Source organism: Hesperophylax consimilis, chromosome 8 (genome assembly GCF_061612785.1).
Source record: "Hesperophylax consimilis isolate HC1 chromosome 8, BYU_Hcon_1.0, whole genome shotgun sequence".
In the NCBI taxonomy this organism is placed as follows: domain Eukaryota; kingdom Metazoa; phylum Arthropoda; class Insecta; order Trichoptera; family Limnephilidae; genus Hesperophylax; species Hesperophylax consimilis.
Window position 1 is genome coordinate 28272093 of NC_142843.1, and position 14434 is coordinate 28286526.

Genomic DNA, 14434 nt, shown 5'->3' on the forward strand with positions numbered 1-14434 from the left:
ATTCGTAATGCTTTTCATTCTTAAATTTAACAGTTTTAATTGAAGACAGGCGTACAAATAAAACTGTTTGCCACACTCAATTCAATTTTTCTGTGTTCTGAAATTTCTGAATGTCCCGATCCCCTTTTTTGTTATGATTCCAAATGTTCTTTCAGGTTATGATGTAAATTTTAGTTGATCAGCTTTCATTGAACGACAAGATTTCTAACAAAAAACTTAAATCAACTTTGTTGAAAGAAGGTTCACACTTGTCAATATGCTTTCAAGTGTCGAGTTGATCAACTAAAATCGAAACATATGAACTGCTATTTCTTGACGCCTTTTCCATCGGGAATGTATAGCAATCGATATGATAAAACTGGCCAAGCCCTATATCCAGGGCTGGCCCTGAGCCGAAGTGAGTAAAATTTTAGCGTCCCTTGTCAAAACCAGTGGACGCCTTGTCCACTGATTTGTATTTTTTTTCGTAGTCCGTTTTTATGAAAAATAATCTCAAGGGCAATGTTAAGTGTTAGGAATAATTACCAGCGCCTTGGCGTCTTAGCAATTCGACGCCCAATGAGGAACTGCAGTACATTTTAAAAAATATATCAATAATGTCCTAACTTAGATACCTGTTATTTTTTATTGTTGTTAGTTTTAAGAGTTAAAATAATTGTCAAAGTTTTAATTTTTCGGTGGATTGGTGAGTTATTGAAATTTACTGAATTTAAAGTTAATAAACACAAATAGAATGGCGTCATATGAGCCTCACAATTTTTACCTCATATGGGTATTTAAAATTTTACCTGGCTATTTTAGACTTATAGTTTCTCGGTAGGGAAAAAATAGTTTCCTAAAAAACCCTATTTAAATTGCATGTTTTTGCATCATTAAGCCTGCATGTTTTGCCAGAACATCAGCAACATACATGTCTGTTTGTGTTCTGTTGGGAGTAGGAACAAGTCGGCTATGGTTTATTCTTAGGAATTCCTCCGCATTCGCCTGTTGTATTAAGGGAAACCATAAAAAACCTTAAAGAAGAGGAAGCGGCCGTTTGTCAACATGAAACAGAGATGGCCTTCAGTATATGATGTGCTGCATTATTGAGGTAAAATACCCTCAATAGGTGAAGATGGGTGAAGAGATTTTCAAATTCCACACAAGTTCCTTTACCCATAAATCAACTATCTGCATTTACCAGTGTTGCCAACGGATCTTGGCCTAATGTCGCCGTTTTTCAAACATTTAGTAGCCTAATGTAGCCGAATTTCAGTTGCAGTAATTCTAATGAAATCGCATATATTCCCCACGAATATTCTATGTGAGCTTGATTCCCCCTTTTATTATTCGAAATCCATGGGGGGGGGGGGTTAGAGAATTTCTGTAAAACATAATTCCCCACCAAAATTAGTACTCCCCACAAAATATTTGAAATCCATGGGGGGGGGGGGTTGTTACAGAACTTCGCTGAAAAAAGATTCCGCTCAACCAAAAACATTATGTGATTCCCCACAGCATTTTTGAAATCCATGGGGTGAGGGGGGGGGAGGTGGCTTTCGAAAAATTCCTCACATTTTTCCATTGAAATTAAAAATTTATTTTCATTTCAACTCTTTATTATTTGTAATTTGGCTGATTTAAATAACTCTGAGGTAGCCTAATCGGCGAACAGTCGCCTTTAAGATTTTTTCGTCGCCGATTCTCGTTCTGAGTAGCCTAATGGCGATAAATCGCCTTCGTTGGCAACACTGGCATTTACCACTAAAATGAAAAAAAACCAATGTAATTTTAACCATAGATTTATTACCCACTTAGATCTAGACTTAGGAACAGTTTTACCAACCAAACGGCGTGTTTTAATGACATGGTGTTTTATTCGTTTTTAAATGACGATTTATAAATTCTACGTACATTTATTATATATTTATATATGTAGATATAAAACATATATTCAGAATAGTTTGTTGATCTTTATGAATACATTTATTTAAAAATCCATAATATTCTTCACTGCAGCAGCTTATTGCGTCCGCATAGGGCCGGCTCTGCCTATACCACGAGAGTTCAGCCAATGTTCAGCCATGGTTTAGCCCTTGTGTGAGACTAGCATTACTGTCCGATACGCCCGGATTGTTTTTTTTTTTTTTTTGCAAAAAACAACCAAAAAAATGTCACCAAAGACATAAACTCACTTTACTGTTTTATTCCAAATAAGCTCAAGTCAAATGTAATTTGCTGAAGTACCTATCTACGAAAAATAATATTACAAAATGTTTTCAACATAGCTACCAACCTCCAAATCTTTCAAAGTGACAGTTGACGATTTCGGAAGTCAACAAGTGTGTTGTGTGTAAATAATGTGTCATTTTCCTTATTTGTTAATATTTCTTAGACGATAACAATAATTTACGTGTTGTATTATATGTTTTTGTTATTCACTTGTCACTAAATTATATAAAATTATAAAATAACGAACTAGCTGTGAATACTATTAGTGAAAACAATGGCCGAAATGCACAGCGATTCAAATATTCCAAGCGATGAAGGTGCAAATAATACGATGTCTGGGTATTCGAAACAGGAATCAGAAGATTCGGAAGGTTAGACGTGTTTGTTTTTCTATTAATTATCATTATTTTTGTTGTTTATGTCGTGTATTTTTTGGTTATGTCTTATGTTTGACAATTCGTTTCCGCATGCTCATTCATACAACACCCATGCACTTATGAACATGATCTCATCTCGATCTTCGGTCAATCTTTCATCAATTTCGATCTTATTTTCATGAAAGCAGATTGTTTCATTTTAAGCATATGTCAAGGCTATCATGCCTTGCGCCCTCCACTCTACCTTCTCAAACAGATCTTGCTAATTGCTCTGTGTGTGTATAAATTAATTCACATATTTGAAACATTTGTTTCTAAAAATAAATAAATGTGGGTAAATGAAACTTTTTAAAGTTCGCTAGTAAGTTGAGACCTTAAACAATTATCAGTGATCACATTATCAAAGCTATATGTCATTATCAAACAATCAAACGAATTTAACAAGAAACCATATTTATGTAAGTGAAAATCTAATTCCATAATAATCCGAGTTGTAAATAACTGGAGGTATACTCATTAACAGAGACTGTTCTGGGAAGTCTTAAATAATATGATTTTTTACAAGCTTTCAGCAAAATCTTATATACATTTTTTACCTAGCTTCCTACTCGTAACTCGTAAATGCATTAATTTGTAGCTTGATAAAACAGCATTCTAAAAAAATTAATTAGTTTTATGTCATTTGTCTTATTAGTTTTTGTGATATCTCTTTAACTACCTTATTTGATTTTGTGCCCTCTATGCCACTATTCCACCATATTGATTAATTTCATTTTGATTTTATGTCAGATAATTAGTAAATACCATACAACATAATATTTCCGCCACATTTTGCTATTCACTAATTTGTTGTATATGTTTTTTTAAATGATATAATGACCAAGCATTCAATAAATAGTGTGTTATTTTATTATTTATTTTTACTTGACAGTGTTACAAGAAGCAATACTGAAAACATTGATTTCTTTCTGTCTACATCCAAGACTTGTTTAATCCGTCTTATATGGAATATTTTCCTCGGTTAAAATCTTTTGCTGCGGATAAGGTACTACATAAATAATATATTTTGCTTGGGCGTACTGTGTAATGATTGTATACCAACATCCCAGTAAAATGATTGATTCAAGCAAATTTAAACCAAAATTTTGCATCGTTAAGTTTGTATATCGACGCTGGAATGGATAAATGGCTAAACTGCCGTCTGTAGCAGTATGGCTCTTAATCGATTTTTTATCCTTTCTGATATATATTTTAAAGTTGTTTTCTACAAACTCATTTATTTTTTTATTTTGACCTAAAATTTAGGCTGTAACTTTTAAATAGGTGTTTCTGTCATTTTTTGGTGTGGAATAACTGTCATCATATTTTTCACAATATTCTTAACATTATTTTTTTTACAAGTGATATTATTACGATAATCGTAATGCATAAAAAAACTTTTTATTGAATAATATCTACTTTATTTTCTATTTATTTGTTTTTTGTTCCTGTTTCAAAAGATTTTTCTAAAAATAGTTTTATGCTGCAGCTTTTCTTTCTGGGAACACTCGCCAACCGCGGGGTTATCTTCTAGGGTACTTATTTTTTTCCGCCTATACATAATACAAAACGACATTGTATTCATGCGTACATACAAAAATATTATATTCATACTATGTATACATTTACTATGTATGTAAATAACACCATTCTATTCATGCGTACATAATGACAAGCCACAATCTATTCATACGTACTTAGTAAAGAACACCATTTTATTCATGCAAGCGTACAAGCCACAATCTATTCATACGTACATAGTAAAGAACGCCATTCTATTCATGCGTACATAATGACAAGCAACAATCTATTCATGCATACACAATAAATAACATTATATTAATGGAATTCCACCATGAATTAACTGTTTTAAATTTAGAAACAACATTGTATTCATACATACATAATAATTAATGAAATAGTGTTCACATAAATATACCCAAATAATAAATAACAACATTTTACTGGTACAACAAAATGAAGAACTACACTATACTCATACATACGTAATAAAGAACCCCACCGTTTTTACACATATATACTCTATTTTGTCCTGCGTTTTTCAAATTTCCCAGAATGATTACAATATTTAGTATCATAATTTCATTTGCGCGAGCCACAAAATCGAATAGATTCATGTTAGTTTTTATGTAACTAATTTTGTTATTTTTTTTTAAAGTGAAAAAAAAACAATAAAATAAGATAGTTTTTATATCATAACTACCTACTGATAGAAATATCCATATGGTTGTTTGTCGACAGTAAGGTTATTTTTGGCCACCTGTCTCCTCGTTCAGCTTGTTCGGGAGTATCTACTGTAAAATTTATTATTGGACCATATTTAACCCCTGGAGTAATTGGAAAAGAAGCACATTATACACTGTAGGTAAGAATTTAAATTTTCATGTATTTCACAATATTATTATTTTTAAAAGACCACATCAAAACATTCGTTTGGCACAGTTCTCAAATATGATAAGTCGTGTGTACGTAGCTGACCCTTTTATAATTTTGAATTAACGAGATTTTAAGCGCGGTTTTTTTATCGTCAAATCGACTAGGAAACAAATAAATTGTCTTATTGGATATAGCATTGCCACCACGCAAAAAAATCCTCAAAATGATGTCGTTTTATTGTGATTTCTTCCAATACGATTAGTGAGGCAATACTGTGCACAGTGCACACGCGGCGAATTCCACCCAGGAGAGGGACATTAACATTGCGCGGTTGGTACAGATGCGGCTGGCGAGAGTTTCCTGCATTTTTAATTATGTTTTTTTACTTTATCTGTTATTCTTTTTGCAGTCTGGAAACGTTCTTCTCCGCAACACTTTATCTGAAATGTTTGTCCCTTACTTCCAGTGAACGAACTAGACGATCTAATAGGAGTAAACGGAGTTCGAGTGTTCTCGTTGTGCGCTCAGATGCTGCCGCACACCATCCAGCGCCCCGCCGACCTGCTGGCCGCCGCCGCCTTCCTCTACATGACCGAGAGCGGCTTCAGGCCATATCTCTTGGACGACCCCGAGGATGGCGTTGACTTTAAGTTGTTTGTCGAGTACTGCAAACTTCCAGATAACTGGAACACCGACCGGCCAGGCTCCTACAGCTTCAGGTTCACCCTGCCGGACTTCCCCGACTACTCTTGCCACTTGCTCGTCCACCCCTTGGGAAACTCTCTGATCCTGAATTGCATTTCTTCAGACTCCGCGACGACTTACAGCACGTGTATCCCCATCGATCGCTACCTGCCTCCCGGTGATGCCACCAAGCCGCCGGAGATAAAGAACTGCCGGGAATTATCTTTTAAGATCAAAGATTCGGTGGCCACCCCGGCGCGAAGCGAGGCGCTGACCAACAGGGGTTTCCCCAGCTCGAGCCTGACCGGCCTGCCCAAGGAACTGTTGATAAGGATATTCATCTACTTGCAGCCGGCTGATTTGAGCCGCGTGTCGGGCACATGCCGATTTCTGTATGCAGTTGCTCGCGACCCAGTCATTTGGCAATATACTTTCAACCAAGATTATACGTTTTCCCTGCCTTCAGAAATCGATCCAGTGGACATATCGTGGTTTGAGATGTATAAACACGCAACTGACATAGATCCTCGCAAAACTGTAACTCACTGCAAACTTCATCCCGGTCCCTGTCCCAAGAAGAAAGTTAAGGCACTGAATCTCAAACGCTGATGAAACTACTACAATCTGAATGCATTTCCACTAAAGAATTTTTCTTTAATACATAATTTATGTATAAATATTTTTATACTTTATTTATTTATCTACGATTTAAATTACTGCATTTTTTTTTAAATATTTACTGCGATCTAAATTATTATGTGTGTGTTATTTGATGCGATGGCATTAGCCAATTTTTAAATTTGGGTGGTTTTCTCTATATAAATTGTACTATATTTCAGGAAGAATGGTGGAATGTGCCAGTTGGGGATTTTTGTTTTATTTATTCTATAATATATATTTATGTGCACCGTAATATTTACCCTTTAGCCCTTCGTAGGTTTCCGGAAAATACCTAGTAAAATTCACTGTAATACAATGTGATTGTAGACTGTAGACCAATAGCAATTAGAATTAGGTATCTATGTTACAAGCTGGAATACCTTTTTTAAATCTAAAACTACTATGTACGGTCACGTAGAAAAATTTATCTTATATTATTGGTGTTGTAATGAATATTGATAACCCATACAAACAGAATCGCTTTCAATGTATTTTCCAGCGGACAGCTTTAGTAATAAATAACAACAAAAATAAATGGTGTTTTATTTATATATTTTTTAATAATAATATAGTAAACCATTATCATAAAAATTCTAAATGAATATAAAACAGTTACAGCGGTTGCTTTATACAGGGTTAGAAAAATTTATCTTATATTATTGGTGTTGTAATGAATATTGATAACCCATACAAACAGAATCGCTTTCAATGTATTTTCCAGCAGACAGCTTTAGTAATAAATAACAACAAAAATAAATGGCGTTTTATTTATATATTTTTTAATAATAATATAGTAAACCATTATCATAAAAATTCTAAATGAATATAAAGCAGTTACAGCGGTTGCTTTATACAGGGTTTTCCAATAAGAGGTGTTATTTTGAATAGCCCGCTATTTCGGTAGATGTTACTTTTGAAGCTGTCATTTTTTGACATTTGACAAGTAGAAACTACGCAATTAATAAAAATGGAACGATACACGCTTCAACAACGCATCGAAATTATTAAAATTCACTTGAGTGAATCAAATGCAAATCATCTTGAGTGATGAGGCCCATTTCCACCTCGGTGGCTTCGTCAACAAGCAAAATTGTCGCATTTGGGGCTCGGAAAACCTAAGAATTATTGTTGAAAAGCCTCTCTATATTCAACGTGTGACTGTTTGGTGCATGGATTGCGCTATCGAGAGATGATTAATGATTTTTTATGGCCGGAATTGGATGGTATTGATCTGGACAACGTTTACTTTCAACAAGACGGCGCTACGTGCCACACAAGCAACGAAACCATTGATCTTTTACGATTGAATATCAAAATAACACCTCTTATTGGAAAACCCTGTATATGTCTTTTATAATATTTTCGCAACAGTTTTTTTTAATATTCGCTCGCTACATTTGGTCAATATTTACATGATCAGAGGCAATCCAAAAAAATACGTACATTTTAAAAGAAATGTAGGTACGCCACATAATATACGTAACAGTCGATACGTAATGTGTAATTTTTAAAAGCCCTTTTAACCTTCTTCATGCATTGTAATTGTCTTGTAACACTTGTAATCGTCTTCCATCTTTACTTTTTATATTAAATGTATATAGTCATTGCTCATCATTTATATATGCTCTCCTTTCACTGCAAGCTCTGTTTCTTATTCGTGTAAAAAATATAATATGGTTAATGGACTATTTGTCCGTAAATAAATAAATAATATTCCAATTTAAATCCCAGTAGTTTCGTGCACAACAAAGTTAAATTTAAAACTACAAAAACATATTTTTCTAATTTTTTAAAAATATCGTAATTTTTCCTCATATTTGTACGTAACACTCTATGGAGTAGCTGGTATACCATTTAAAAAAAATCGGAGTACAAAGGGTTAAGGGGAACGGTTGCGCGGCCATTTTCATACGAAACTTAAATTTTGGTTTAAGACCAAAATACCCAACCAAACTGAATAATATTTTTTTCCATACAGATGAAACAAAAATCCAGTACGGATTAATGCTAATTTATTTATCTTTCAAATTATAAAATATGGGCAGTTAAAAAAAATAGATTTTTGAGGCAAGTTTGGCAATTATTTGTGATTTAATGGTAATTACTAAAACAAATAATTTTGCCTCTTTTTCTATGCAAATATAAAATAAAACATATTAAAACAACCATTTTGATGGGTTTAACTTTAATTTTCAAACGATTGATTTACGCTTAAACACAAATTTTGTCGTATATAAATTTTAAATTCCCATACAAAAAACGCATTTTTTACGATTTACTTTTATTTTTAAATCTACAGTTCATTGTATTTACATAGTAGGGAAAGATTATTTTTTAATAATTACCATTAACTCACTATAAATTGTCAAAGTTGCCTCCAAAATCGTGAAAATTGAATTCTTTAATGGCATATATTTTCTAATTTCTAAACACAACATATCCGTACTAGATATTTGCTATAAATTTTGATTAAACAAATAATTATTCAGTTTAATCAAGTATTTTGACCTCAAATCCAATTTTAAGTTTTGTGTGAAGAGGGCGCGCCGCAGTTCCTCTTAAGTGTGTTATGCAATGTTTTATTTATAGTATCTACCAAAGATATTTTATTATGAAACGATGTTATGCAATGTTTTATAGTAGGTATCTACCAATGATATTTTATTATGAAACGGTGCTATGCAATGTTTTATAGTATCTACCAATGATATTATAATGAAACGGTGTTATGCAATGTTTTATAGTATCTACATATGATATTTTATTATGAAACGATGTTATGCAATGTTTTATAGTAGGTATCTACCAATGATATTTTATTATGAAACGGTGTTATGCAATGTTTTATAGTAGGTATATCTACCAATGATATTTTATTATGTAACGGTGCTATGCAATGTTTTATAGTATCTACCAATGATATTATAATGAAAGGGTGTTATGCAATGTTTTATAGTATCTACCAAAGATATTTTATTATAAAAGGGTGTTACACAACTTTGTTTTCAACGAATATTAAAATCTGAGGAGAATATTCTCATAGTATATATGAATGACGTCGTCAAGATCGTGCAGAGAATCAACATTCGGTGTTCGTTGGTTTGCAGAGAATGAAGGCAAATCAGAAGACGATGACAAAGCAGCGGGCCACGGGCTGAAGGACGTTCCTGAGCCAGTCCTTGCCAATGGTAAATTAGGTGAGTACTGAGTAGGCACGAATTGCCAGGGTGGCGGGTTTAAGCGAATGGCGTCTTTATTAGGTGAAGGTTGAATCTTGTGCTTATTCGGAAGGTTTAAAATGCAACTTTAATAATACACACAATATGGAATGGTATTGCTTGCGGCCTGCTGTATTTAATTAACCATTTTAATAATATGCCTATTACTCCCCTTTTAAAATTATTTTGTAAAGCGCCTTAATTGTAACTATATAATTTATAGTGATTTATTTTTGGGGTATTATGTCGTGTTGCGCTAGTACCTTCTTTAGCCAACTTTTCGGACAGCACTAGTGTCCATCATCAGCCCATAATGATTCTTATAAAATAAATCACGATAATACTTTTGGCCGTGAAAATCTCACATCATACCTGTAATTATTTCAACATAATTGCTTATTTTATCTTTCTAAACTATTTAAGACAATATTATAAATATATTTTCTTGCTTTCTGTAAGATATTCACTAAGCTGAGGTAAGTTGAAGTTTATTTTTTGTTTTTATTTGAAATCTTTTGTGTACTAATACGTACTAAATTTTAAATGAAATAATGTTTTTTTTAATAACTTTTGAAGATTATTACCGTCAATGTAATATATTATTGAAGAAGAAGATAATACTAATAAATCTAAACGAATCATGAAAAGTTTAGTTTTTGATTTATTAGTATTATCTTCTTCAATAATATGTATTATTTTGTAAAAAAAATTGTAATGTTTTTGTTCATTTATTCTAGCTATGAAAATGTTTAGTTTTTGATAGATTGGAAGCGAAGCACGCATATCAATAAAAGTCTAGTTACATATGTTAGGTATGAGCTTCTTAGGATACCTACGGCTGCCTTCATGCCACCCCCGGGAAATATTAATAAATATTACGTAGAAACGTAAACACGCAAGGTAAAGGGAAGAGAATGAAAGCATTTGACGAATGTTTAGTCAGAGAACTAGTGTTCGACTGGTACTGGTAGTTAGGCAGTAGCTACCCCAGATGTCGCTGGGATAAGTCTCGTGATCCCCCCGGGCGGGGGGGACGCAGCCTCCGGGTGCGCGCGCCGCCCAGCCCCTAACATCTGATCGCCCTCCCAGCCAGTCGCGCCTCCTCGCCCGCTACGTGACGCACGCATTCCTCTCCCGAGAGCCCTCTCCTCCACTTTGCTGGAGCATGCCCCTCCACCCAGCCTGGGAGCAGTGACAGCTGACAGCTCCGAGCGAGTCCCGCAAGGCAGCTTGACCTTCCCGCGCATTTCCAATCTCCCCGAGTGTCATCTTCTGAGGGACTATACGCACTAGCGCTCTAGCGCACTAGACGTTTGATAACAACCAGTGTATCTATCATCCCACCCTCCTCGCCTCGTCTCGTCTTCCATCTGCCCAATGACCTGAAGCGTACAGAGAATCGCGCGACTCGTAACTAGTGAGCAGTGAGAAGTGAGCACGCCGTGAGACTCGGAAAATCGGCAAAACACATCAACTTTAGATGTTTCTCCGTGTCGACATGCGATTGTCCGATCTAGTGGAAAATAGTGACGGTTACGCTTCAGACGAGTCTTGTTGATAATTGATACTGATACACGTGCTAAGTTCTACGCTCTTTGTGCGTGAGTAGCAATCCTGCGTAAGTAAGAGTAGTACGTGAAGGTTGGAAAGTGTAAATAAGGGCAGGTTATACTGCTACACACAGTCCAGTTCCGCATTCAGTACCGCTTGCAGTGCACGTGCAATGCTGTGAGGTGGGAGGTAGTTGGTTACTACCGGAGATAGTGTCGGGTGATGTGGCTCCGCCGAGAGCGCGGAGAGGCCGGCCGGTAGGGCCCCGCGAGCCCTGTGCAGCCCCTTGGAGCCCCCGTAGGGCCCAGGGCCCCCGGGTAGCGCTGGAGCCCCCGGGGCAGCCCCGCGGGCGCCTGGAGTGGCCCCACCATTACTACGGCTCCATGCTCACGCACAGCCATTCCGATGGAGAGTTTCCGATATATTCCCAAGGTAATGTTTTCGTTTTATTTGCGTCGTGTCTTATGCGTGTTCAGTAACAATAGTATTCATGTTATCCAGCCATTATTGACGTTCCTCGTTACTTTCATCCGCACTCACATATTTACCAGTTCTTCTATTAATTGCTCTTTTAATGGGCCCATTTCCCAATACCCACCCAACATGCTTTCGAGTTAGTAGGTAATTAATGTTTCAACCTTCCAATATGTATTTTTTGTATCTCCACACAGGAGGCCCGTGGGGATCCCTCAAAGCCTATTTTACCTATGAGGATGCTATTTGTGGGGTATAATGTGTAACATTACTTATAGGTGTAATGTAAATTTTTAATACAAACATGTAATATTTTCTGAGACAGCCACACGTACCGACGAGACTACACGCTTTACAAGAAACTAATTAAGTAAATAATCATTTGGGCATTACGTGGAAGTCTTCTTTAACTTGTGTGCGATCGTGTCAACTCATAACAATGACAAACTCGTATCACTCTACCGACTTGGTAATATCTTCCATTACAACCTCCTAATAAGTCTTCAAAAGGATTCAATTATTTAGTCAATAAGTTAACCAATCAAAAAATATATAATTGGCTATCATAGGCTTCCCTATCCTTTTTATCATTAATTATTGTTGTTATATATGTATGAATGCACACTTATTATTTTTTTTTAATTTCAAATTTACTAATATGAACTTAATTTTCATTGCTGTATTTCGTTTTTCCATGGCTTATTCTAGTTTATTTATTAGCGAAATGAGAGTTTTCTGAACAGATACCACCCATTTATTATGAGCTAGTGAATAGTTTATGCCTTCGTTTCCAAGCACGTCCTTAGTGAGGCTTATTTGTAAACGTCCAAAGCTTCATCGCAAGACATACAAAAAGGGTTACCTAATGTAAGAGTCCTTATATTTCTACTGCAGTAATGGCATATTTACGTACGCTATTAATTTTATAAAGTTAATCTTACAACGTTGGTGGATGTCAAATAATCTAGTTTGTATATAGACAACACACACGGTTAGAGTAAATTTTTACATTAATTTTCAAAATGGCCAACACTTCCGTTCTTTGTTTTGGTCGTCGTTCCGACAATTTTATCACTTTCGATTAAAAATGGTATCCGATCGTGCGTTGTGAAATCACAGTAAGGGTTTACAATGTAGGGGTCTATACATTTCAACTGCAATAATGTCTTCTTTACATGTGTTGTTAATGTTATCATATACAGCCTTTAAGTTGAATCTACTTCTGTTTGAATGCGAGTGGCGGTTCGTGACTTTTGGGTGTACTAGAGTGCTAATATTAAAAAGATGGCATTAGAGATTTTTTTTTCCAAAATTCGTTTTTGTGTACGAAGATCTTCAGGAAATCGGCGAATCAAATTGAAACATCCTGAAAACCTTTATCAAAATAAAAAAAAAACGTTTTCGGGTACAACAACAACAATAATGCCATATTTATAAAAAATAATCACTCTAGTACACCCAGAAGCTACGAGCCGCCATTCGAAGTAACTACATAGGTACTTTTTATTTTATTATTATTATTTTTTTTTTGTAAAAAAGAAAGATAGCCATTATAAAACCAAAATAAAGTAATATGTAGCGGCCAGAAATACAAGACAAAATGCTACCCTTTTCTGTGACAAATAACGAATTAATTGACATAATCTTGGTAATAGATTTGGGAATGTTGTAGACATGTTTAAAGATTCCGTATAAGTGATGAAATCAAAAAGATTTGGTAATGGTGTAGACATTTTTTATAAAAGAAAGACAAACATTCCCGGGTTACGAATAACCTGACAATATTTGAAAATCTCCTACTACCATCACAGTAAGCGGAAAATGTTGCTTGTGTTGTGATGGACAACTTAGCCAGTCGAGGAATTGAACACACGGTCCAAACGCGACGCCCACTTAGCCACTGACCGGTCGCTATTCTTATTTATCTGATTCCCTGTTTTCAGTTGGGGTTATTTTTTATTTATTTTTCAATAAAAATCCAATACATTTTTGTCCTTTGTTTTCATGCCGAAAATGTCAATTTTGAATAAAAAATTGAAATCTGATCGTGCCTTGTGAAATCAGTTATATATTTACGTATTTTTGCAGAACTTTCAGCGGATACCAAACGATAACGCCCTTTGTTCGAAATTGGAAAATTTGACACCGTTTCTATGGAATTTTTGTTTTTCGTTGTGTTTGTGTTTTTGATTACTTGTTTTATTTTTAAATCTGTTATCTGACTAGATTTGTTATTAGTATTTTCCAATTCCTGTTTTATCACGTACTCGTGTTTTGTTTTAATATTACATACGTACGAACCCTGACGTGTGAACCTTGTTTTCTACCAATCTCTCTCGCATCGACGCTTCTGTCTTTAGGGTGGCCACAGATCTAGATAAACGACATTTGTGGTGGAATTAATGAATGTAGATGATAATAATAGGTAAATATATAGCGTATTATTTGCGAAAAATCATCTTAAGGTCGATTAGAAATTAAATCAAAAGATGTTACAATTTACATACATCCAAATTACGACCTACAAAGAATTTTAAACTAAAACAATAACTACATGTTAAGTTTTGTTGTTTCATAGGTGGAAGTTAAGATTTTCATCTTGCGTGCTCTTTCTCCAAAATCTCAAACGAATAACTTATAATCCCTGTCTTTGGTTAGACGACGTCTATACCTTTAAACCACCGAATTTCTTTAGTTTGAAATTGAAGTCTGAAAAAAACTGGTCGAGAGTCAATCGGGAACAATTCATAGATTTTTTTTTAATGCATACTTCTATCCAATACTTATAGGTATGTAATTATTGTTTTACAAATGTGTACGAAT

General features: G+C 34.8%; 1 protein-coding gene across 4 annotated transcripts in view; it reads left to right on the forward strand.

Annotated features, from left to right (window-relative positions):
• Positions 1 to 2303: 2303 nt before the first annotated feature.
• Positions 2304 to 14434, forward strand: part of LOC149421827 (phosphatase and actin regulator 1) — a 388460-nt gene continuing 376329 nt past the window's right edge. For 2 of the 4 annotated variants that reach the window (XM_089634064.1, XM_089634066.1), the window contains exons 1-2: positions 2304 to 2582; positions 9476 to 9565. In XM_089634064.1, coding sequence (XP_089490190.1) covers positions 2486 to 2582; positions 9476 to 9565 — 187 coding nt within the window. In that variant the 5' untranslated portion in view covers positions 2304 to 2485. Of the gene's footprint in view, positions 2583 to 9475; positions 9566 to 10689; positions 11570 to 14434 lie in introns of those variants that run through there. The other 2 variants (XM_089634067.1, XM_089634068.1) reach the window with 1 other exon arrangement.